Raw genomic sequence first — 27,158 nt, 5'->3', positions numbered from 1 at the left:
ATCAAAAACAAAACAACAGTGGTCCTGTGTGTGGCGCATTATGGCACATCGGTTTCTCTGGCCATAATGCGCCTCCCAAGATTTTTGCACTACTCTGATCCAAGCTGAGGCGGGATTCGAACCTGCGACCTTTGGGTTGCCAGGCAAGCAATTTACCCACCCGGCTAGCCTGGTCGGCTGTGTGTGTGTGTGTGTGGGTGTGGGTGTGTGTGTGTGTTATAGTTGTTTATTGGTGCATTAGCTGCTATCACTATAGTGTGCTTCCTATGTAAATGAACACTGTCGTAAAGTCATTAGTGATAATGGAGCCCATCCTATTATGTGGGTCAATATAACTGGAAAATGAAGCTAAATGGAACTATGAATGTTTAATCCATCAACAAAAATGACTTCATTCTTAGGGAAGTCTGCAAAGAAACTGAGTCTGAAGGGAATATGATCAAAAGTTTTCAGTGAATTATAGAGCTGAGAGAGTAATGTCGACTGTACGTAAATTTGTTAGAACAGATTGACACTTTTTGGAGCCAAAGGACACCCAAAAAGAATTTTGTACTTTAGGAAGTGTGTGGTTAGGAATATCAGCACTCATATGCACATATACCTTCTTTAAAATAACTAAATGCAACAAGGCATTATATGTTAAGAGTTTTATATCTATATAATATCAGTGTGGATACACCATAGATATCTCTTAAGAAAAAACTACGATAGTAGTGTGGGGAGGCATCATTTCCTCTGTATCTCATATTGTGCTCATCCTTCACAACGAGTTGCCTTGATATTACACTACTTCGAATAAGTAACGCTTCACTAACAGAGAAGACTATTGTTACTTACTCTTGGTGGGCGCCGCCACCCAGACGGTACCGTTTCAAAGCTGTTGGCCTATCGTTGTTGTTTGTTTGTTATTTGGTTTTTAGGAGCATTAGCAACTAAGGCCATATTGCTCCGGGATATGCGGTGGTCATTCCCTGACCTTTCCGCATCCTCCGTATTTGGTGGTGATGGGCTCGAACCCCGGTCTAATCAAGAAGCATGTGCTACGCACTGCTGCTCCTTCCCACCTGGCTACGGAGGCACCTCTGTTGGCCTATCATCGGTGGGTGGGCAGGTACCTTGGTATTGCAGACATGACGATCCAGTTGTGAAGATAATCACACAATATGAGAGATGCCAAAAGGCTTATATAGTAATATTTAAAATAACAAGGCATAATATGTTAAGAGTAAGAGTTTTATATCTATATAATATCAGTGTGGATACACTGATATTATATAGATAACTCTTAAGAAAAAACTATGATAGTAGTGTGGGAGGCATCATTTCCTCTGTATCTCATATTGTGCTCGTCCTTCACAATGAGTTGCCATGATATTGCACTACTTCGAATAAGTAATGCTTCATTAATAGAGAAGACTAGAAATGATGCCTCCCACACTACTATCATAGTTTTTCTTAAGAGTATCCACAACTAAGTTTGGAAGTGGGTTTTTAAAATTTTTGATGGTGCTTGAAAAGAGTGATTTAAAATATTGTAATGCACGTAATCTATTGTGATTTCAATACCTAAAAAAAGTCACAATAATAAGGGGCGTGTAGCTAGCCTTCGCATTATGTTTAAATAAAGAATTAAAATATTATATAGATATAAATTCTTACTCTTAATATATTATGTCTTGTTGCATTTAGTTATTTTAAATAATACTATATAAACCTTTTGGCACCTCTAATATTGTGTGATTATCTTCACAACTGGGTCATCATGTGTGCAATACCAGGGTACCTGCCCACCCACCGATGAAAGGCCATTAGCTTTGAAATGGTGCCGTCTGGCTGGTGGCACCTACACTACTAGTTATCTATGGTGTATCCACACCGATATTATATAGATATAAAATTCTTACTCTTAACATATTATGCCTTGTTACATTTAGTTATTTTAAATATTACTATTTTAAATTAATACCCTGGTATTAATTTAAATATTAATACCAGGGTACCTGCCCACCCACCGATGAAAGGCCATTAGCTTTGAAACGGTGCCATCTGGGTTGTGGCGCCCACCGAGAATAAGTAACAATAATATTCTCTATTAGTGAAGCGTTACTTAATTCGAAGTAGTGCAATATCATGGCAACTCGTGAAGGACGAGCACAATATGAGATACAGAGGAAATGATGCCGCCCACACTACTATCATAGTTTTTTCTTAAGAGTTATCTATGGTGTAAGCAATATTATATAGATATAAATATCTTCTTTAAAACAAGGATTAGTAACTAGCTAAGATAAGTGAAATGAACTGTGAGATTGAGAATATCAATAAGTGAGATTCTCTTAGAGTGTGATTTAGAAGACTGTAAATGAAATCTGACACTGAGATTACAACTGACATACATATATTTGTGAAGTAAATTAAAAGAGCTCTGTAAATTTTCCACACACCACTACTACAGACTACCTCCAGTCATGAGTTCGCATCATGTCATCAAAATTATTAGAACTTTGCTCTACAATTTGCATGTAGAGCAAAGTTCTGATCTAATCTGGCCTCTAATAAGCATCAGGTAGCAGGAACCTGAAATAATTTACTATCTAAGGTTAGCAAGTGCAACAGATCCATTCCTCTCTACTGGGTTTGTGCCCCATACTTTGAACCTCTGTCTATGTTGATTTGTACCTGCTTGTCACCTTCATTGTACTAGACACCTGTAGTACACTGAAGCCTGACATAAGGGAGATATACAGATTTGCTAACAGGAGCACCAGCATAAAAGTTTACAGAATTACCATATGCTGCACAATGACCAGATTTTGCTAAAAATTCTGCAAAATAACTCAAATTTGAGATCGACTCATATTTGAGTTATTTTGCAGTATATCGACTCCATCACATTTTACACTTCTTTATATAAGCCTGGTTGGTACTGTGATGTCATATACCTCTTTGGCTATCACTACTGGAATAATGTGTAGACCTATTGAAAACTAAGTTTGGAAGTGGGTTTTTAAAATTTTTGATGGTGCTTGAAAAGAGTGATTTAAAATATTGTAATGCACGTAATCTATTGTGATTTCAATACCTAAAAAAAGTCACAATAATAAGGAGCGTGTAGCTAGCCTTCACATTATTTTTAATTAAAGAATTAAAATTTGTTTACTTGACTCATCATGTCATGTTTTGTGTTTATGAGAGCAAAATGAGAATGAAGTGGAGAAAATCAGATGTAAAATAAAAATAAAAAGTGAAAAATCTGTTTTATCTGTTCTAATTAAAAATATATATCTCAATGAGCAAAGAAAACTTCAGTTAAAAAATTATTGGTCTTTCTTTTTTAAGATTTCAGACAAAGTGAGCAACCCAAAGTACAATTACTTAAAACAACAAAATGAAAGTAACAATAACTTACATGATACAAAAATCTTTGTTGGCACTGCTGCATAACCTGGGCTTGATGAGATTGCCACTGTTGGTAGTTGCGAACACTTTCTGCTGTAGGTCGTTGCCAAGTGGTAGTACGAGTGTTATGATCAACATAATACACTCTACCTCTATTATCCCTCCTCATCTCCCACCTGCATAGGTTAAAAATGATTAAAGACAAATATTCTGACATTGGAAAGTGATGATAATGTTTATGTGCATTGATCACATAAGTTACCACCTTGTGCTAATTACAAATAAGATACTACCATGCTAAATTAATCTGAATATTAAAAGGTATACTGCTACAAAAAATAAAATAAATAAAAAAAATTAAGTCCTTAATTTGCTGCCCCGTCTCTCCCACATAACATACCTCACAATCAGGGCATTTAATTTTATGAACTACCCCACTGCTGGCTTCTTTCGGTATGGGCCCTGTAACTCTTGATATCACTGTGTGCAACCTCCGTCCCGGTAGTTGCACACGGCGTATTTGACACCCCCGAACTATTCACGCAATGCATTCTGTGAGGCCCGGATTGTAAGGAATGTATGCAGTGCCCACAGGGGTAGACGGTTCACTCCCCTAATGAATCTGTCTAAGACAGATTCATTAGGGGAGTGAGGATTGTGAGGATAATTACTATTTTCTTAATGTTATATTGGGGAAGCAATGCCATTCTATATACAAATAACAGAATGTAGCAACAGATATACAATGGTGTCCATGATAAGCACCATCCAGTATCTCAGCACGGGATGTTCCAGTCTTTTGAAGAAGGCATCATACCAATGGAAATTTAGCATTATCTATAGTACACTGCCACAGGAATATCATTGGATAATAACAAGAAATCAATCAAATAAAATCAGGTCTACATCACCTAATGAGTTATGAAACTGAAAGAAATGCACTGCAACCATGGGTGAGATATGCCAGAGGAAGTTTAAACTGAAGGAATGATCTGATGATATATAGTATATGTCCACATTGATATTTATTAGTTAAACATTGATATTATAATATGCCCACATAGTGTTATTGTTATGCGGTTCCCGTGGTTCCCCACAAATCCACGTTAAGTACTCTGTTAACATTGCAAAGCCAGTGAGTGTGGGCTGTGTGAGTAGTGCGTTTTTTTTACTGGCTTCTTCGTTACTGGGAGGTGCAATCACCAGGAGCCAGTAAAGTAACTAAAAGTACCCACATGGAACATCTCTAATTAAAACTTGAAGATATCCTCTATTTTATCCTCTATGTATAGTTTCAGGTTTTTATCATGTACTCAGGGAGTAAAAAAAAAACATCTGATGGGCCAGCCACACTCTTGCAGGAGCAAGAGTGGGGATGGGTCAAGGAAAGAGCAGAGAAGGGACAGGGAAGACAGTGGGGGACAACAATGCGTAGGCATCCCACCAGGCAAAAAGGAGTAGGACGAGTGCTAGGTGCAGTTGTGGGAGTCCTGAAGAAGGCCTGTGGGTAGGGAGAAAAGAACAGGTAAAGTTCAAATTAAAGAGCCCGGGATAGTCACAATGGAGAATCACGGAGCAGTGTTGGCAGGCTGGCCGCAATTTGCAGTTTCATGAGTGGAAGTTTCTAGTGCTGGGTATCAGTTGCTGTGTGGATGAGGTGATCCAGGAGTAGTGTTAGGGAGTTGCAGGTGATGCCAGCAATGACGAAAGGCCTCGTTGGCATAACTGGTCAGTGCATGGAAGGCATTGTTGGATTCCAATAACTTGGTTTCTGGCTGAAGTGATGTAGTGTGGAGGTCTAGGAATAGTTGGGTTCTTAGGTCTAAGTATATGTTGCATGAGTGCATCACATGGTCCTAGTCTTCAGGTTCTCTGCAGGTATAGAGGGCATATTCGACTAGACCGAACCCTTGAAGGACCCGTGGCCAGTTAATAGGAAAGAAGCATAGACATTAGGGAAGAACAAAGTGGAACATTGTTTGTTGATGTAGACATCAGGGAGGAAAAGTTTAGTAGTTGCACCAGTTGTGGAGTTATTCCAGCGGGTTTGCCATAGGTTTATCAATTCTAGCCACACGTTTATGTTCCTGTTTGATATTGGTATCGGAACGGGTTTGAATAGCGAGGAATTCTGCTTCCTTATTCAGCTTAATAAAATGAGAAAATCCAATAAAAGCAACGTGGAGGTCCAAGGAGAGGGAGCCTGTTAGTACCTGCAGGGCGGCAATTGATGTCGTTCTACATGCGCGGGTCATTTGTAGTAGCATAAGTCGTTGAATTTGCTGAATTTGATGTGCATGTACTATAGTCATTTAGTGGTACCATACTGCAGCTCCATATGTGACAATTGGTATAAATACTGCTGAATATAGAAGACATTTAATTGGTCCTTTAAGATCCCAGTCCTTGCGGATAAAGCATGCTAACATAGAGATGTAATTTTTTATCTTTTCTTTCATAGCTTGGATATGGGGAATGAAAGTTCTATTGTCGTCCAAAATTATTCCTAAGTACTTCACCGATCGGTAGTTTTTCAGTGGGCAGCTATTAAAACGTATGGTAGGAGGTCTGGAGAAATCCAGTTTGCCTTTCAATAGGAGGGTTTTACTCTTCTCAGTGGAGATTGAGAGTTTATTTTCCATAGCCCATACAGACAGAGCAGAGAGAACAACTGCAGCCTGGGTTTGTATGGTGGCATGGGTGGGCCCTCAATGATGATAACCATGTCATTGGCATAAGAAAGCTGAGTAGTGTGTGGGTGGTCCCTCAGAAGCCAGTCATCAAGTGTCATATTCCAGACAGCTGGCCCAAGGAGCCCTGGGGACAGCCTCGGGTTAGATGTCGGGTGATGCAGTGATATTTTGTTTTGATGCTGACCTTGTGGTTACAGAAGTAGCTTTTGGGGCAGTGGTAGAAATTCCAAGTACAGATAGAGACTCTGGCCCTCTGAAGAATGCCCGGCCAGCACACTGTCAAAAGCCCCTTTGAAGTCAATGAAGATTGCCAAAACAAGTTGCATCCGACTATTCTGCCACTTTGAGGGTTTTAGATAGAGCATCAATTGTGGAGCACTCTTGTTTGAATCCAAATTGAAGTGAGGATGCCAAACCATTGGCTTCATAACGGGGTTGGAAGTGGGAAAGCAGCAGCCTCTCAAAAACCTTGCCGAGAATGGGAGCAGTGCAACCAGGCAGTATGCCTTGGAGGTACCTGTGGGATCCTTAGCATGCTTCCAACGTGATGGAAAGTTGCCCTCACTCAGACAGGTGTTAAAGAGCTGAAGAAGTATCATTGGAGCTATGGCCCAGAGACGTTGCACAGTCTCGCTTTCAATAAAATCCAGACCAGGAGCTTTACCCTTTTTGATTTTTTTAATTATGCCACAATCAAAAATAAAAAAAATAAAAATAAAAATCAAGAATTTATAAAACAATGGAAGATTGTGCACATGCACAATCTTTAGGTCTTTAAAGCCATGCAATTCTTCAGGTTTTAGATCCATTACTGTGCCATTTCATTTGTCAAAGAAAAATTTTGGCTATCCCTGTTTAGCAATGTGCCATCAAAAACAAAACATAGAGATCTGATTGAGGGTAACAATAATAGGCCAGTGCATGAATATGAACTGGCCTATTATGACACCTTCTGTAATGCATACTGTGACTGATAGGAGATAGGAGATACTTAAGCCCCTATAGCTGTTTCGGTAGCTGTCCCATGGGTCATTTGAATACAAATGACCCATGAATGAAAACAAGGAAATTTATTTCCTTATTTCCTCAATTTACAAAAACTTCCATTTTTTTAGTAAAACTGAGAAGTGATCTGTCAAAACAAAGCAATTTTATAAGAAGAAATGAAGATGACAGTAAGAAGGATGGTTAATAAGACTTTTATAACAAAATCATATATAATTTAGCATATAGATTAGCATTAGCATTTAGCATAAGCATTAGCATTAGTAGAGGCATTTGATGCAAGAAAGCAAGCTTATGCAGCATCAGCCAAAAAAAAAAAAAAAAAAAAAACCCACTTCCACTTCACCCCTCTGTTCGTTCAAAATACCTGTCCAGCTGAGCCTTAAACTTATTTAGGCTATCAACCTCCACCACAAGGGATGGAAGTCTGTTCCACCAACCAACTACCCGCTGGCTAAAGGCAAATTTCCGCACGTCTATCCTACATCTGTCTTTCCTCAATTTGAATTTATGCCCTCTCAGGTGATTTTTCTGAGCTGGTATAGATGGTATAAGTATCTAAAGAGTTATGGAAATTAAGAAAGAAAGAAACATTGCAGTCAGACATGAAATTCTCTGAGCAGTGCAGACATGCAGCTCACGGGGTTTGTCAATGATATACAGAAACTTTGCTATCAGGGATAAGAAGGCAATTATCCCTTTTTACAAGGCCATGGTTAGGCCACATCTTGAGTACAGTATACAGGTCTGGAGGCCTCACTTTAGGAAGGATGTAGATCTGCTTGAATGGGTTCAGAGGGCTACCAGACTGGTGAAGGGAAAAAAAAAGAATGTTCTTACCTAAAAAGGCATTGGTTCTGTAAATTGCAGTGTCTCGAGACTAGGCACCTGCAGGGAGATCAGATTGAGTTGTTTAAAGTCTTGAATGGATTGAATAAGCTAAATATTAATGACATTCTTCCTCTTTCTGAGACTGCACACGAGGGAGCATAAATTCATGTTGTGGAAGGATGGTTGCAGGATAGTAGTAGTGGCATGTGATGCAAGAAAGCAAATGTATGAGCTTATGCAGCATCAGCCAACAAAAAAAAAAAAAAAAACACACCATTCTCTCCAAATGCCTGTCCAGTTCCTCCTTAAATTTATTCAACCTATCAACTTCCACAAAGACAGATGGAAGTTTGTTACAGCAATTAACCACCCGCTGGCTAAAGGCAAATTTCCGCACATCTATTCTACATCTGTCTTTTCTTAATTTGAATTTATGCCCCCTTAGGTTCGTAATCTGAACAATTGGAAGAATCCCATCAGAATTCAGCATACTCAACCCATTCAAGGCCTTATATACCTCAATCAGATCGCCACGCAAGTGCCTAGTCTCCAGCCACTGCAATTTGCAGAACTTAAGCCTCTCTTGGTAAGATGATCCCTTCATTCCCCTCACCAATCTTGTTGCCCTTCTCTGTACACGCTCAAGTAAATCTACATCCTTCCTAAAATGAGGCCTCCAGACCTGTACGCAGTACTCAAGGCGTGGTCTGACCATTGCCTTATACAGAGGGATAATCACCTCCTTTTCCCTGCTAGCAAAATTCCTATATATCATTGACAAAACCCCATGACCTGCCCTGGCACCATGTCTGCATTGCTCAGAAAACTTCATATCTGCCTGCACAATTACTCCCAGGTCTTTTTCATTTTCTACCACCTTAAGTGTAGTACCACACAGTTGGTACGTTTCTCTGGGGTTACTTCTACCCATATGCAGTACTTTGCATTTGTCAAGGTTTCTTAGTGGCAACTGAAGTTTACTTCAGTTGCCACTTCTTAGCCCATCTGCCCAAATTATCTAGATCCTGTTTCAGTAGCACACTGCCATTATTGTCATTAACAACCCTGCCAACCTTTGTATCATCTGCAAACTTCGACATTAAGCCTGATATACCTTCATCAATATCATTGATAAATACAGGGTGTTTCAGTTAAACGTTTCAGAACTTCTAAGAGGGGTAGGGTACATCCTGACAACTCGAAATCATATAGCAATGTGGGGTCAGAAATGCTTTCCTGAAGCGGTGTTGTACACAGAAGCACCATAAAGAAAAGAGACCGTAAGTGAGAAATCGTTTTAATAATACATGAAAAGAAGCAAAAGGTACATGGATTAAAGTAAGTGTTCGAAGTTTCTTCCACGGGCTACAATGCACGCCTCACATCTCCGACGCATGGACATCCGAACATTCTGGAATACTCCAGGCGAATTTCGAATTTCTTGAACAAGAACGCCAAGTTAGTAGGATGGATGACTACACGAACGCAGAGTTAGCCGATATGCATTTGGCGTACGGGGCTGCAAATTGTAGTGGGCCAGCCGCACAGCGTTTGTACGCGGAACGATATCCGACGAGGCATATTCCCAGTCATAATTTCTTTGCAAGACTGCACCAGAGGTTAGCTGAGAGAGGTTCATTTGAAAGAGCTGACAGGGACAGGGTAAGAACAGCACGGACTCCAGCCGTCGAACAGAATGTGCTGCAGCATGTACAGGGGAATCCAAGAATGAGTACACGAAGTCTAGCAAACGCAGTCGGGGTTTCCCATTGCAGCGTCTGGAGGATTCTCCGAGAACAAGACATGCATCCGTTTCACGTGCAGCGTGTCCAGACACAGCAACCGGAGGATTATGCACCTCGTATTGCTTTCGCACAGTGGTACCTTGGAAAATGTGCTACAAATCCCCTTTTCCCAGCTGAAGTGTTGTTTTCCGATGAGGCATCCTTCACAAGGGAAGGAATTTTTAACACGCATAACGACCATATCTGGGCGGTCGAGAACCCGCATGCAATACGACGTCGTGCAGCACAGATTCGATTTTCGGTCAATGTATGGGCCGGTATTATGGGAGATCACCTCATCGGACCTTACCTGTTACCGTGTCGTCTAACCGGACCTATCTACTTGATATTTCTGCAGCAAGTATTGCAACAACTTTTGAGAGATGAACAGATTTCTGCATCAACGCAACAGACAATGTGGTTCCAACACGATGGAGCCCCTGCCCATTATAGCGGAGATGTTCGTAACTACCTGGATGTCACATTTGGTCAACAGTGGATCGGACGTGGTGGTCCCGTGCGTTGGCCTGCTCGGTCACCCGACCTATCATGTCTTGATTTTTATTTCTGGGGTCATATGAAATCGCTAGTTTATGACACCCCTGTTGACAATGCTGAGGAGCTGGTTGCAAGAATCGCAGTAGCTGCCGAAGAAATTCGAAATTCGCCTGGAGTATTACAGAATGTTCGGATGTCCATGCGTCGGAGATGTGAGGCGTGCATTGTAGCCCGTGGAAGAAACTTCGAACACTTACTTTAATCCATGTACCTTTTGCTTCTTTTCATGCATTATTAAAACGATTTCTCACTTACGGTCTCTTTTCTTTATGGTGCTTCTGTGTACAACACCGCTTCAGGAAAGCATTTCCGACCCCACATTGCTATATGATTTCGAGTTGTCAGGATGTACCCTACCCCTCTTAGAAGTTCTGAAACCTTTAACTGAAACACCCTGTATACAAAACAACAGTGGACCTAACACCGAACCCTGTGGGACACCACTAATAACATTAGTCCAAGAAGAGCAGCACCCATTGATTACCACCCTCTGTCTTCTCCCACTTAACCATCCTTTTATCCATTGTACCAACTTACCCTTAATACCATTCTGCTCCAATTTGTACAATAGTCTTCCATGCGCAACAGTGTCAAAAGTTTTCCTGAAATCCAAATATATGATATCAAAATTATTTTTTGCATCCAGTTCCTTTGTAACCACATCATAATATCCTATCAAATTTGTCAGACAAAACTGTCTGAATTATTGCTGCAGTCTTGTCTAGATGATCCTGCAATGCATCTTTAACCATCGACTGCATTATTTTACCTGGAACAGAAGTTAAACTAACTGGTCTGTAATTACTCGTGTCACCCTTCGATCCCACTTTGAGAATTGGGGATACATTTGCACATCTCCCCTGAGTCCAAGGATGCTCTCATAATTATGGCTAAGGGTTTGCTTAGTTGCTTTGCCACCTCCTTTAATATAACTGGATAGATCCCATCCACCCCAGGTGCTTTTCTTACGTTTAACTTCAACAATTTCTCCTCCACTTTGCTCTCAGTTATTACAAAATCATTAAGTATCTTGCTACAATTTGATAACCTTCTGCCATTTTCAAACCTTAATAATTCCTCACATGTGAATGTAGATGCAAAATACTCATTCAGTTTGTTTGCTATCTGAGCAGGATCATCAACAGTCGAAGCATCGATGTCAAGTGGACCAATCAGATTCATCCCCTTCCATTTAGAGTTTATATAAGTAAAGAAATCCTTGATGTTTTTCTTAGCATCTTTTGCCAAGGCTTTCTCGTAATCTGCCTTCGCCTGCCGAACCTCCTTTGTCACCTCATTACAGATTAACTTATATCTGCCATAGGCTTCTGAGTCTCTTGATAATTTATATGCATCCCATTCATTTTTCTTCTCTGTTACGAGTCTCATTAGTTCATTTGACAACCATTTTGGCCTAAACCTTGAACAATATTTCTTAATAGGTATGAAACCTTTAGTAGCTTCCACGATTAATTCCTTGAATGCTTGCCACTTAGAATTTACTGTTGGTAACATCGTCAGTTGATCCCACTGTACAGAATTTAAAAACTGTCAGAGACCCCTGTACTCGCCTTTACGGAAGCAAAAACCCTTTCCTTTACCCCTGATGGTAATTAAATCTTTAAGTAAATCCCACGTCATTACACTGTGATCACTGCCACCTAGTGGTTCTATCTGCAAATTCCTAATACAAGAATGATCAACTGCTGATAACCAGATCAAGAGTATTACTTTCTCTGGTTGCCTCTCGAACATGCTGCTGCAGAAAACAATCATCCAATAAATCCACAAAAGTCTGACTAATGTGTGAGTGCCCAACCCACAAGTTCCAGTTAATATCTGGGAAGTTAAAATCCCCCATTATAAGACATTCCGATTTACTAACCCTAGCCCACTCTATTTCTCTGTACAATTGTTCATTGTACTCATTCGAGTCATTAGGCCTACAACACACTCCTACTCTTATTTTTGCTTTCGCAGTGCTTATGTCACACCAAACTGACTCAACAGTGCACTGTTCATCTATATCAACTGGATGTACTTCTTTTGATTTTATGTTTTTCTTTATTAACAGCATAACACCTCCTCCCTTCCTATCCTGTCTATCCTTTCTGTACACATTGTACTCCCCAAATTCCAGTTCGGCATTCCTTATATCTGTGTGACACCACGTATCTGATATCCCAACAATATCCGCCTTTGATGTCTTGACCAACACTTCAAATTCATCAAATTTATTTACTATACTTCTAGCATTGGTATACATGCAAGTATACATGCACCTATTCTTATTCTTAGTACTCTAACACTCCCATATACCCACCTGTTTCACGATGACTGCCATCCGTCCCTGAAACCCCCAACACCCCTCGCTCCAGGTCGCTACTTATTCTAATAGAAGTTGTGCAAGAATCATCTTCACCTCTGCCTACGGCTACTGTTAAACTATTAGTCCTTGTATCCCCCCCCCCAAGCTATCAGTTTTCCGACCCACCTAACACTGCCTCGATAGCATCAGCAAATATTCTTGCACCCTTTCTATTTAAGTGTATCCCATCCCTGTAGAAGCAGTCTCTCCTGTTAACAAGTACAGTCCAGGCTGAAAAAAATTCTATCCCTTGAGCCTTGCACAATCTTTCCAGGGCCGAATTGATCGACAAGGCTCTCATCATATACTCCCTCCTATCGTGTCTGGGCAGAATTGCAGACACTTTCAAATTCAACCCTAATTCACGGCTTGTTTTCATCAGTGACCTGTACTTGTTAAGTAATTCTGCTGGTCTTCTACTCTTAATATCATTAGTGCCAACGTGTACAACTATATCACCTTTTGTGCCCCTAAAATATGATATCTGCTCTACAACGTCATCAACCTTTGCTAGACATACCTTGGTCCTGACAGACATACCCTGGTCCTGTTCCACCTATCCTTTTTACACAATATATTTCCTGTCTCCCTGACAATAGAGTCACCAACAACTACTAGTTCCTGTGGGACCAGCGCATTCTGCCTTGGGGGTTGCCACTGTGTTAAGTGATGACCAAGTGCAAGCTCTGGGATTGATGTGGGCAGCTGAGAGCCCGATGGGCCCCTCAATTTAGATCTTTCGAGGGCATCCACCCTGTCCTTCAAACTCTCATATAGGCCCATAACAACGCTGAGTTGTCGCCTGATTTCCTTACACTCCTTACATCGCGCACACACAAAGACATCCCCCATGGCAATATCATGTTCCGTTCCAGATAGTCCGGCAAACATTTCACAAGTTGCACATTTTTCTAGGCTGTGATGGTTGGAGAATCGGCCCCCCTCAGTTTTCCCCCGAGTCACAGCACTCCTGCCACTTTGTGCCAGTTTGACAACTTTTTGCCCCAAACTAGAGCAGCAAAGCAACCCGTTGCTTTGCTGCTCTAGTTTGGGACATGATATTTTAAATTAATAAGATCAATAAATTAAGTTAAATTAAATGTCAATACTATGCTATCTAATAGAAACAGTGAAGCGTATTACTGTTTCTATAATTATACGTTAGAGCTACCTAACTACCTCAATTAAAAATTTGAATTCCCTATCACTATATACAAAAACAATGCCTGCAAGATTCGAACGAAATAACGGTTTTATAAAGTATTACGTATATCTACAAAAACTGTTTATATAAATTAAAATAAAAATAACCAACGTAATTAGAACTATAAGACTATGTCTATAAGACTACAATAATAATAGATGTGAGGAAGTTTGCCTTAAGCCAGCAGATAGGTGATTGTCGGAACAGGCTTTCATGTGTTGTTGCAGAAGTGGATGGGTTGAATAAATTCAAGAAAGAACTAGACAAATTCTTGGAGGGTAAGGATGGGTGAACTGTGTAGGTTTATTTTATTTTATTTTATTTTTTTGGCTGATCTATATAGTACTAGTAGTAGTGGCATGTGATGCAAGAAAGCATGTGTATGAGCTTATGCAGCATCAGTCAAAAAAAAAAAAAAAAAAAAAATCACACCATTCCCTCCAAATGCCTGTCCAGTTCCTCCTTAAATTTATTCAACCTATCAACTTGCACAATGACAGATGGAAGTTTGTTACAGCAATTAACCACCCGCTGGCTAAAGGCAAATTTCCGCACATGTATTCTACATCTGTCTTTTCTTAATTTGAATTTATGCTCCCTTCTTAGGTTCATAATCTGAACAAGTGGAAGGATCCCATCAGAATTCAGTGTGCTCACCCATTCAAGCCTTATACACCTGAATCAGATCACCGCGCAGGTGCTTAGTCGCCAGCCACTGCAATTTGCAGAACTTAAGCCTCTCTTGGTAAGAGGATCCCTTCATTCCCCTCACCAATCTTGTTGCCCTTCTCTGTACACGCTCAAGTAAATCTACATCCTTCCTAAAATGAGGACTCCAGACCTGTACGCAATGTATAAGGCAATGGTCAAGCCATACTCAAGGCATGGCCTGACCATTGCCTTATACAGAGGGATAATCACCTTCTTTTCCCTGCTAGCAAAATTCAAACTCATGCTGTTTCCACACGCAGTGGAAACACTGATGATAACACCATGCTAACACAAGGGGTGTATCTTGGATCTGGAAGCAGATATATTTTGTTTTGCAAATTTTCCTAGTTGGGATTACTCAGTACATAATTCCTTAGCAATGTGAGTTTTTTAATTCTTCTTTGTTGAGTTATATATGCCGGCATAAAATGTTAAAAGATCCATTTGGAATATGCAATTTTATAAATAGTTCATTTTAACTTTCTATTGAAGAAGTCCTCGAGCCAGGGGCTGTAATATAAAATACACTTTTACAACATCTAAAGTACTCTTTTATTAAAGGCCTTCATCCTGTACATCAAACTGTGTCTGCCTACCTAAATACATCAATACCATAATAGAAACCTTGATTTCATTTGACTCAACCCATAATCATTTGCTTTTTTTATAATACAGAATCCACTTTTTTCAATTTTATTAGTTGAAGAAATGTGCATAATATATCAGTATCAGTAATATGCATAATATCAGTATCAGTAGAAGTATCAGTAATGTGCATAATATAGTATCTACCTATATTAATTGAAGAAATGTGCATAATATAGTATCTACCTATGTTATGCACATTACTGAAGATTAGTATGTAAATTAGCAAAAAATATATGCAAAACAGTTGTCTGTTTTATCTTGCCCATGTGAAAAGGGCCTCTGCAAATAAAAGGAGAGTGTAGTAGTGGCATGTGATGCAAGAAAGCAAGTGTATGAGCTAATGCAGCATCAGCCAAAAAAAAAAAAATTCACACAACCATTCCCTCTAAATGTTTGTCCAGTTCGTCCTTAAATTTATTTAACCTATCAACTTCCACAACGACAGATGGAAGTTTGTTCCAGCAATTAACCACCCGCTGGCTAAAGGAAAATTTCCGCACATCTATTCTACATCTGTCTTTCCTTAATTTGAATTTATGCCCTCTTAGGTTCGTAATCAGAACAAGTGGGAGAATCCCATCAGAAATCAGCGTGCTCAGCCCATTCAAGGCCTTATACACCTCAATCAGATCACCTCACAGGTGCCTAGTCTCCAGCCACTGCATTTTGTAGAACTTAAGCCTCTCTTGGTAAGATGATCCCTTCATTCCCCTCACCAATCTTGTTGCCCTTCTCTGTACACGCTCAAGTAAATCTACATCCTTCCTAAAATGAGGCCTCCAGACCTGTACGCAGTACTCAAGGCGTGGTCTGACCATTGCCTTATACAGAGGGATAATCACCTCCTTTTCCCTGCTAGCAAAATTCCTATATATCATTGACAAAACCCCATGACCTGCCCTGGCAGCATGTCTGCATTGCTCAGAAAACTTCATATCTGCCTGCACAATTACTCCCAGGTCTTTTTCATTTTCTACCACCTTAAGTGTAGTACCACACAGTTGGTACGTTTCTCTGGGGTTACTTCTACCCATATGCAGTACTTTGCATTTGTCAAGGTTAAACTTCAGTTGCCACTTCTCAGCACATCTGCCCAAATTTTCTATATCCTCTTGCAGTAGCACACTGCCATTAATGTCATTAACAACAATGCCAACCTTTGTATCATCTGCAAACTTCGACACTAAGCCTGATATACCTTCATCAATATCATTGATAAATATACAAAAAAACAGTGGACCCAACACTGAACCCTATGGAACTCTACTAATAACATTAGTCCAAGAAGAGCAGCACCCATTGATTACCACCCTCTGTTTTCTCCCACTCAACCATCCTTTTATCCATTGTAGCAATTTACCCTTAATACCATTCTGCTCCAATTTGTACAGTAGTCTTCCATGTGCAACAGTGTCAAAAGCTTTCCTGAAATCCAAGTAAATGATATCAAAATTATTTTTTGCATCCAGTTCCTTTGCAACCACATCATAATAACCATCAAATTTGTCAGACAAGACTTTCCCTTAACAAACCCATGCTGTGTCTGAATTATGGCTGCAGTCTTGTCTAGATGATCCTGCAATGCATCTTTAACCAGTGACTCCATTATTTTATCCGGAACAGAAGTTAACCCTTTCCTTTACCCCGATGGTAATTATATCTTTAAGTAAATCCCACATCAGTACACTGTGATCACTGCCACCTAGTGGTTCCTTTATCTGCTAACTGGTCTGTAATTACTTGTGTCACCCTTCGATCCCCCTTCGTGAATTGGGGGATACATTTGCACATCTCCAGTCCATGGGGACCTCCCCTGAATACAAGGATGCTCTCATAATTATGGCTAAGGCTTTGCTTACTTCATTTGCCGCTTCCCTTAATATAACTGGATAGATCCCATTCACCCCAAGTGCCTTTCTTATGTTTAACTTCAACAATTTTTCCTCCGCTTTATTCTCAGTTATTACAAAATCATTAAGCACACCCTGCTACAATTTGATAACCTTCTGGCATTTTCAAACCTTAATAACTCCCCATGTGTGAATGTAGATGAAAAATACTCATTCAGTTTGTTTGCTATCTGAGCAGGATCATCAACAATCGAACCATCGTTATCAAGTGGACTAATCAGATTCATCCCCTTCCTTTTAGAGTTTATATACGTAAATAAATCCTTGCTGTTTTTCTTAGCATCCTTTGCCAAAGATTTCTTGTAATCTGCCATTTGTGACCTGATTACAGACTAGCTTATATCTGCTATAGGCTTCTGAGTCGATTGATAATTTATATACATCCCATGCATTTTTCTTCTCTGTCACGAGTCTTATTAGTTCATTTGATAACCAATTAGGCCTAAACCTTGAACAATATTTCTTATAGTAGATATGAAACTTATAGTAGCTTCCACGATTAATTCCTTGAATGCTCCCCACTTAGAATTTGCTGTTGGTAACATCATCAGCTGATCCCACTATACAGAATTTAAAAACTGTATGAGACCTCTGTACTCACCTTTATGGAAGCAAAAACCCTTTCCTTTACCCCTGATGGTAATTATATCTTTCAGTAAATCCCACATCAGTACACTGTGATCACTGTCACCTAGTGGCTCCTTTATCTGAATTCTTAATACAAGAATGATCACTTCTGATAACCAGATCAAGAGTATTACCCTCTCTGCTTGTCACTCAAACATGCTGCTGCTGCAGAAAACAATCATCCAATAAATCCACAAAAGTCTTACTAGTGTAAGAGTGACCAATCCACAAGTTCCAGTCCATATCTGGAAAGTTAAAATCCCCCATTATAAGACATTATGACTTACTAGCCCACTCTATTTCTCTGTACAACTGTTCATTGTACTCATTCGAGTCATTAGGCCTATAACACACTCCTACTCTTATTTTTGCTTTCGTAGTGCTTATGTTACACCAAACTGACTCAACAGTGCACTGTTCACCTATATCAACTGGATGCACTTCTTTTGATTTTATGTTTTTCTGAATTAACAGCAATTAACACCTCCTCTCTTCCTATCCTGTCTATTCTTTCTGTACACATTGTACTCCCCAAATTCCAATTCTGCATTGCTAATATCTGTGTGACACCAAGTCTCTGATATCCCAACAATATCTGCATTTGATGTCTTGACCAGCACTTCAAATTAATCAAATTTGTTTACTATACTTAAATTCTAGCATTGGTATACATGCACCTATTGTTATTATTAGTTACCCTAACACATCCCACATACCCACCTGTTTAATGATGACTGCCATTAGTCCCTGAAACCCCAGCACCCTTCGCACCAAGCCGCTGCTTATTCTAATAGTAGTGCAAGAATCACCTTCACCTCTGCCTGCAGCTACTATTAGCCTTTTAGTCTGTGAATCCACCCAAGCTAGCAGTTTTCCGACCCATCTAACACTGCCTCGATAGCATCAGCAAATATTCTTGCACCCTTTCTATTTAAGTGTATCCCATCCCTGTAGAAGCAGTCTCTCCTTAACTTGTGTCTTAACAATAACAATGTAACCATCTGTATTTCAATAAACAAAATGTTTTGCCCATAAACATATAACTACAACTGGTTTCCTACAAAAACCAGATCAAGAGTATTACCCATAATTAAATAAAAAACAATTTTAATTAAAGTATTTTTTACTGAATTCTCACCCAAGTGGTAATGGCTGTGGTCTTTCCCATGTAGTACTTCGGGTATTGTGGTCCACGTAATACTTTCGCCCAAACTGATCATAGCGAACTTCCCATCTAGAATAAAAATAATTTAAACTTTAGCGCAAATTTTAATAAGTCTACATAAAAATAACCTATAAATTTATCTATCAGATCAAATTCTACCATAGCAATTTCTAAATCTTCAAGTCTAACATGCACTTACTTCAGCATTTTGGGTTAGTAATTACATCTTTAGGCAATAAAAAAAAGTCTTTTTTTTTTTTTTTTTTGGTTTTTAGGAGGATTAGCAACTAAGGCCATATTGCTCCGGGGATATGCTGTGGTCATTCTCTGACCTTTCTGCATCCTCCGTATTTTGTGGGCATAAAAGAAGTCATGATACCAGGCTTAGAAATGTAAAAATTTAGAACTAGGGTACAATGTAGAACAGTAATTTAGAATTACTATACTAAAATGACAAATAGAATAGTCATCACAGTTCCCTATGCTAAAATTAAAACTATTTTAATACAAAGAACTTACAACACAAGAATAAGCGTCATTACAGGGTCTGTGCCAATCACTTGGTTACATGTAGCTATAACGGATGAGTACATATCCTGTAATCTGATGTTTATTCTTGTGTTTAAAATTTTTCAATTACATAACCAGCAGAGTATTCAGTCTCAGGGGCTTGATGCTGATAAACAAACAACAAACAATGACATTAAAAACAATTCCATAAAATTAATGTAAAATTAGACAACTTGATGAAAATAATATGTTTGACATTAAGATAAATAAAAAAAATCAGTAACCAGCAGAAAATATAGTGGTAAAAGATTACAAGAAATACATATACATTTCAGTAAGTGTATGGATCTTTCAGGGAATTAGATAATCATATGACAAAGCACATAGTTCTAAAATTGCATTGAAACAACTTGTTACACAGCCATTTCTGAATAAACAGAATATTTATAAGGCGGCATCGTTTTAAGTTATCTCATATTGTGAATACCTTCAAACGAGTTGCCATGATATTGCACTACTTCGAATAAGTAATGCTTCACCTAAGGAGAAAACTAATGTTACTTATTCTCAGATAGGTACCACCACCACCAACCCAGACAGCACCATTTCAGGGCTATCTGGCCCTTCTTCGGTGGGTGGGTAGGTACCCAAGTGATGAAATGATGGAAAAACAGTTATGAAGTATAACTCCACAATATGAGAGATGCCTGATGGTGTATGATGTATTTAGACTAAGATGCATTTAGGGCTTTAGCCATTTAGTTATTTCTCCATTTTCCTGTACTTTATTTCACTTATTTATCATTCTATTATTTATTTATGTATTTTGGCTTTTGAAGCAATAATGTCTCTGTAGTATATTGTTAACCCCTGGCCACTGTGCCATAACAGGCTGTTGCAACTACTATTATGTAAATTATCATTCTAAGCGTTGCAATAAAGATTCTTCTTGGATGTGAGCTGTACTTCCAGTCACTTTGTGTGGCTCTGTTCCTTGTATTTTGTGTCTGCCATGTTTACATCCTATACATATTTTTGGAGATTACTTAAAAAAGATCAGTGCACAGTTCAATAAATTTTCCATAAAATAGAATAAAATGGTACAATTTCACTCTATGGAATATTTCACAGGATGGAATCTCAACAAACAAAAAAAAAAAAAAATGGCAAATACATTTTTTTGGAGTATATAAGAACTTGCCAGTTTATTGAGAAACTGCTTTGTGTAAAAGGCAAAGAATTTCAAATAGAGCCTATTTCCTTGCAAAATGATATTCAATGAGAATCGAAAAGCAAGCAGGGACAGTGATTTTTTGGACTTCCATTGATAGAAATTCTTATAGTTCATTAGTAAATATAACTCTAAAAATAAAATCATCCTTTGACTCAATATAATTGTGTGAATCTACATTTTCTTGCATGAATGGTATCAAAACAAAGCATTGCAACAGCTAAACAAACATCTTAGTGATGGGATTTGAATTGTAGTATCAATTTACACAGCAAAATTTTCAAAAATTATATTAACTATGGAATGCAAGAGCATTCATGAAATTCAATAAATAATGCTTTGTGATATGTAATTCATGTGTTTTGATGCTATTAATGAAATTTTATTTTTATATATAAAAATTTTATTCTCTTTAAATAAAAGGTTTTATTGTTCAAAAAGATACAACATTTAAGCTTAATCTGTTATTTTTCAATATGAAACTTAGTTTTATTTCGCAGTTGTTTACAATTATAGTTTCCACTTTTGTCAAAAAGTTATGGATTTTTAGAACTTTGTATAAAGAATGGGTGTTTTCCGGTAAAAAGTAAAAATACAGTTGCATAATTATTTTTATGATTACTATGTTAAAACTACAATTATGTTCAGTTTCCAACTGACCAAGAATTTAATAAATAGAGAATTTAATAAATTAATCTTCAGTAACATTACAAATGAAAAGTTGATCTTGGGTGCTCAAAGGGTGGAGACCTCTGTTCTAGCATAAATTTTTACTGAATTACAATTGTCTACATTTCAGTTACAACCAAGAGCACTGAGATAGGCCTCAGGGCTGACAGCCTTGCCTGGGTTCCCTTTTTAAAAAATACTGTATACTGAAAATAAATTATGATTTTTGTAAAAGTGGCATCATATTTAAACCAAAATTATGAGTAACTTCTGCTTAATTACAATGCATTACATATTATTAATTTTTATTTCAAAATTTTAAATGTTATTAAAATCCTGCCTATGTTACTGTTTCTTTTCTTGCAATGCAAATAAATTTTCAACTACCCATTACAAACATGCCAAACCAACTGTCCCCTTCTCATCCCCCAACTGCAGTGGCAGACCAACTGTTCCCCCATCATCCCCCAAGTATAACAGTTTTGTCATTGTATCATTTCATAATTTATTTGAAAACTATGTTACAAAAATGAAAGACAATATGTAGTTCATCATCTTAATATATAATAATTCAAATAAATACATGCTGTTATACCATGTAAAATTATATCATTTAGAAATCATGAAAGATCTCACGAAAAGAACACTATTTTCAAGAAATAGTAGCAAACAGCAGAAGTATTCAGCTGTTTTTGAGGATTTTTGGCTTATAATTTCACTTCAGTTTGCTAATTTATATTTTCTTTTGATTTATCATTTACTGCACTTGAGTTTTACCTCAGTCTATCCTCAATTATGTTAATTTTAAAAAGTGGTTCTTTTTACAATTTAATTCAAGCCTTCATTTTATACAAAGTATGCACTTTCATATTTGCACAGTTATTCAAAATGAATAACAATTTCAAATTAGTTCACATTTTTTTAACCCCCTGCATGCCACCACCCCAGAAATGTTTCCATGTTCAGTCTACCAGTAGCTTAGCACCAAAGTTCTACAAAATCTATTTATTCAAAGGCTACTATGCATTGCTGATTGCCTACTGGGTTTTTGAGCAAAGGTGATTAAGCTAAAAATGCATAACAGGGGCTACAAGTTACTCATTTTACAATTTAGTATTAGCAGTAGTTCCATTTCTTCACAACAGAAGTTTTTCATTTCAACAATTACGGCAATTTCATTTCAGCAATTACAATTTAGCAACAGTTCCATTTTTGATTAGGTAAGTCTTAGTGTTTTTTAAATGGCAAAACTGAGCTTTGTATTTTTTTTGATTTTATGTATAAGCACACTATATCCTAAACTAAAATGTATATGTATTAGAATAATTTTCCTGAAGAATTTATTTCCTCCTGATTGTAAGATATACAAGCAAAGAAAAAAAAAAACACCCCCCCTTTTTTTTTTCTCAGTTCTACTCTTTGCTTTATGATTTCATTTGGTAAATTTTTTTTTAGTTTCAGAATCCTAGATTAAATATTGCAGAATATTGACAAATTTGATCAATTATTTTGAAATGAAAAAATCTGGCAAATATTTCGAAGAGTGTACTTCAGTAGCATTGTCATTATTGAATGATTTAGATTTAGAAACTTCATTTCCCACAACGTCTGTTTTAAGAACATGATAATGAATCATTAGGCAAACCACTAGCAGAACAAAAAATAAAATATAAAGTAGAATTTTATTATTAACTTTTAGATACTGCGATAAATTCATTCCAAACTAGGCTTGAATTATTAACAAATGTATTCTTATTTTAACTCTTAATTTTTTCTTCTAAATTTTTCAGATACAGATGATGAATACTTTTAAATTACAATCCAATAATTTTTATATACAAAATTAACAGATGTCTCTCAATGAAAACAGGACAAATAGCAACTTTTTGAATCATTAAGAACATCAGTGATTAGCCAATCTGATCCAATTATTTTGTTAATTCTAACAAAATAATTATTAGAATTAACGTGTGAACAAAATTTATTAAATGCAGTACTAAATATTGCAATTGCATTATGAATATTTTTTACTCTTCCCATTTCTACTGCAACCAGAGAAAAGTCTTCATCAAAATTAACTCATTAAGGATTATTTATGATCTACAATGCTTTAGGAAAGGCTTAGTGATTTGTTTTTTCAATATTAGAAGAAGAATAAGATATTTTGGAAAGCACTGATGTGGATGTCATAATTAATGAATTTGTAGTAACTAAGGCCCAAAAATTAACATACAAAACTACACATACAAGCAACATTGTGAAATTACATGCTTTTATTGTATCATCTATTATTAGTATTTTATTGTATGTTAAGTTATTTTGAAGAAAAAAAAGAAAGTGTTTTGTTTCTCATTTATTATTTCAAAGGGCACATTTTAACATTTACCCACAGATGTATATAATCCTAGAATGGGCCTGCTCCCTTGTGCCTTAAACCAATCTTGTTGCTGATCTTTGAATCCTCTCCAAACAAATTCACATTTTTACCGAAATGGAAATTGCATAATCTAAACTTGTATGGAAATTCAAGGTGTGGCACAACTGTTAATGCAGTTGAGCCACATCTTGAATAGAAAAGTTTCTATTCATTTCTGCATTAACAGAAAAATTTCTGTTAATGCAGAAATGAAGTATGATTGAAATTAACAGGCAGAAAATTAATAGAAGTAAATAATATAAAATCTTACCCCAGAGGAAGAGGTTCTTCATCTCCACTATTATTTGTAGGGTTACGGTTATTATTGGACCATGACGGATTAGATCCTTGACTAGGTAAGCTTGGTGTAACAACTGTACCATTGGTACTCATATTTGAAGTATTCATCCCAAGAGCTGGTGAAGCAGACTGATTTCCATTACTCACAACTGCAGTACCAAATGATGAAGATGCCAATACGGAATCTGGAGAACCTAAAAATAAAATTTATGATGTAAAAAGTATTTTAAATTTAAGATGCTTGCTTTTCTACCATTTTAGGAGTGGGCAAATTTCCATGCTTTGTGGAAAAATACCAGTACAACCCAATGACTGTGTAGAGACTATGTGGAGGGAGAGAGAGAGAGAGAGAGAGAGAGAGAGAGAGAGAGATGGTGGTGGGGAGCTACCTTTTAAGAAGTCCTGAATGATAAATGCTCTCCTATTTGCACTAAATTTGTGCTTTTGCTGCACTAACCAAAAAGTAAATTTTAAAAAAATAAAATAAATAATAATAATAATAAAATAAAAGAAACTACCTATATGATTCCCTCCTTGCAAAGGTACCTATCCAGCTGACCTTTGAATCTACCAGCTGAGCTCCCAGATTAAAATACCCATTGGAGGCAAATTATTACAGTAATCAACAACTTGCTGGCTAAAAGAAAACTTCCAGTCTAAACCTCTTCCCCCCCATAATTTGAATGAATACCATAGCATCCATTCATTATTCTGGGAATCATGATCAATGGTCCAAGCACAAATCACAAGAAACAAACCCAGGCAGGATGTCCAAATGTATCCTCCTAGTATAAATATTACCACAGTGACTAATGTTCTGCCGGCATCTACCAGAACACAGCAGTTAGATTAGAAAACTGGATACCATGAGTAATCATTTCATAATACAGCTTTCTAACATTCCCGAAACCAATTACAATGGGTTGTGCACCAAGTAAGTTGACATTGCATGCTGTGATGTTTGGTTTGTGTGCCGAAGCTCTTCTGTAAATTCCAATCATATGCAGCTCCCTTCATATTGTCCTTGTATGAATATCAGCCTCGGTGGTATCCATGATCAGTATTCAATGAGGACTGACAGGATCCATATATCACTCTTTCCATTGATTTGATTTTTTTATGGTCTACTTGAATATCTCCTCACTGTAGTAGTACGACCATGCCATTTCCATCTGATTACATATTAACTGAAAATACAGGGTATTGTTGATCTAAGCTGTTGAAGTTTTGTTCCAATGACACAAACAGATCGACTGTTATTTTCACAGACTAATTACTAAATTTGATATTGGGTTATTTGAAATTTGGTGTATTTCAAAGCTGCTACTTTGAAATACACTGAACTAATGATATAGGGTTTTATATTCATTTTTAATATGGATTATTCAAAATACATCCACTCCGCGACTTATGTAAATTTGACTTTACGTAAATTTTAGTCCACCAGTGCAAACTTGAAAAAAACTGTGGAAACATTTTGTATCCCATAGGAAATAAATGGACAACTTGACTAAATAGCAAGGGATTTTTAATTATATATTCTCTTTTGAAATTAGTGAAGCATCTTGACTACTAGCGTTGCTGATACTGCTATCATTGGTGGTCAGCACTGCCAGCCACTGTAGTTCCATAGGCCTTGATCAATGGTCTGCCAATGCCATCTATCTTGTACCTCTCATATTATTTTTAATTATAAGATGTTTGTTCTGGCACTTGTCTTAATCTTTTTATTGTACATTCTGAAGCACCCTTTTGTAATTTTTCCTGCATGTGAGATAAAAAAAATCAAATAAATAATTCTATTTATATGTTTGCCAAATATTTCTTTTGTGCTTCAATCAAATTCAGCGCACATAGTTGTGAATGCTGCATAAGCATTTAGGGAAATTCTGACTTATGTAAGTCGGGGAGTGGCTACATATCTATAATGCAATTCAAAGTCTGAACCAGGGTCCTACGACTTGTGAACAGCCTGTCTAATTTGAAAAGACTGCCAAAAGCAACTGCAGAAATCATTATAATGAAATGGAATGGAACTGTGATGAAAATTTTCTTATGTACTGCATACAGCATCCTACAATATATGGCATTTTTAAATTTTACATTTTCTATGCACTTTTCAAGAACAAAATGCAGAATCACAAAGAATTCACATTATGAGTGAACATGTAATCCATTTTGTTTACAACACTGAAAATAAAAATAAAAAAATCACAGCGCGAAACATGTTATTTCTCAATACACATGCTGTACATCTTAAGATTACTGCAGGTACACACCCAATATGAGAGAATGAATATGCTTCAGAGAAAAAAATACTTTTGAATTGGAGAATTTGAAAAGAAAAAAAAAAAAAAAAGTAACCATTCTTCTCACGGAATTTACAACAAGGTATGTGAAATCTTTTTACATTTCTTGCACGTAATAACTGAAATTAGAGGTTTCGTTTTTGTTGCCATAATAGTCATACAGCTAGATATGTATGAGTTGTGCATAAAAATAAACACTACATTGGTTTATTAGGTATAATTGTACCATACCTTCGAGAGAGAGAGAGAATCCATATTTTAAGATATTATTTTGTTTAATACTTGTAATCTATGCAAAAAAGGTGATATTTCTCCCTTATAGCATTGTCAGTCATTCAATAAATACAGTAAAAAGGAAAAGAAAAAATTAAAAAAAAGGTAAACTGCAGCCATTATCAGCCCCACTGCAGAATGGAAGCCTCCTCAACAATTCATGCTGAGAGAAATGGACCATAATCTGCCACGCTGGTCCAGTATGGGTTGGCAGATCTACCGTATTTAGCAGTCAAGAGGATTGAATCCCCGGTCTACTCAAAGAGTGTGTGCTACTGCACTTCCACTCCTGGCCACTCAGCTAATACAAACTACTTTTGCAGGTCACAGAGCACTTGCATGAACTGTAACCAGTTTGATGTTACTTTAGAGAAGCTGAGAGAGAGAGAGAGAGAGAGAGAGAGAGAGAGAGAGAGAGAGAGTTATTTGGTTTTTAGGAGCAATAGCAACTAAGGCCATGTTGCTCTGGGATATGCAGTGGTCATTCCCTGACCTTTCTGCATCCTCCATATTTGGTGGTCACGGGCTCGAACCCCAGTCTAATCAA

General features: G+C 37.4%; 1 protein-coding gene across 6 annotated transcripts in view; it reads right to left on the bottom strand.

The window, feature by feature from the left end:
• Su(dx) (WW domain containing E3 ubiquitin protein ligase suppressor of deltex) overlaps positions 1–27,158 on the bottom strand; it is a 382,533-nt gene that overhangs the window by 223,050 nt on the left and 132,325 nt on the right. For all 6 annotated transcript variants that reach the window (XM_090383423.1, XM_090383427.1, XM_090383426.1 and 3 more), the window contains 3 exons: positions 24,001–24,223; positions 18,877–18,972; positions 3,410–3,575 (listed from right to left, as the gene is read on the bottom strand). In XM_090383423.1, coding sequence (XP_090239549.1) covers positions 3,410–3,575; positions 18,877–18,972; positions 24,001–24,223 — 485 coding nt within the window. The remainder of the gene's footprint in view (positions 1–3,409; positions 3,576–18,876; positions 18,973–24,000; positions 24,224–27,158) is intronic.

Source organism: Mastigoproctus giganteus, chromosome 10 (genome assembly GCF_048544385.1).
Source record: "Mastigoproctus giganteus isolate SK-2022 chromosome 10, ASM4854438v1, whole genome shotgun sequence".
Classification (NCBI taxonomy): Eukaryota; Metazoa; Arthropoda; class Arachnida; order Uropygi; family Thelyphonidae; genus Mastigoproctus; species Mastigoproctus giganteus.
Note: the sequence above shows the minus strand (reverse complement) of the source record. Positions and strands in the feature narration are given on the sequence as shown.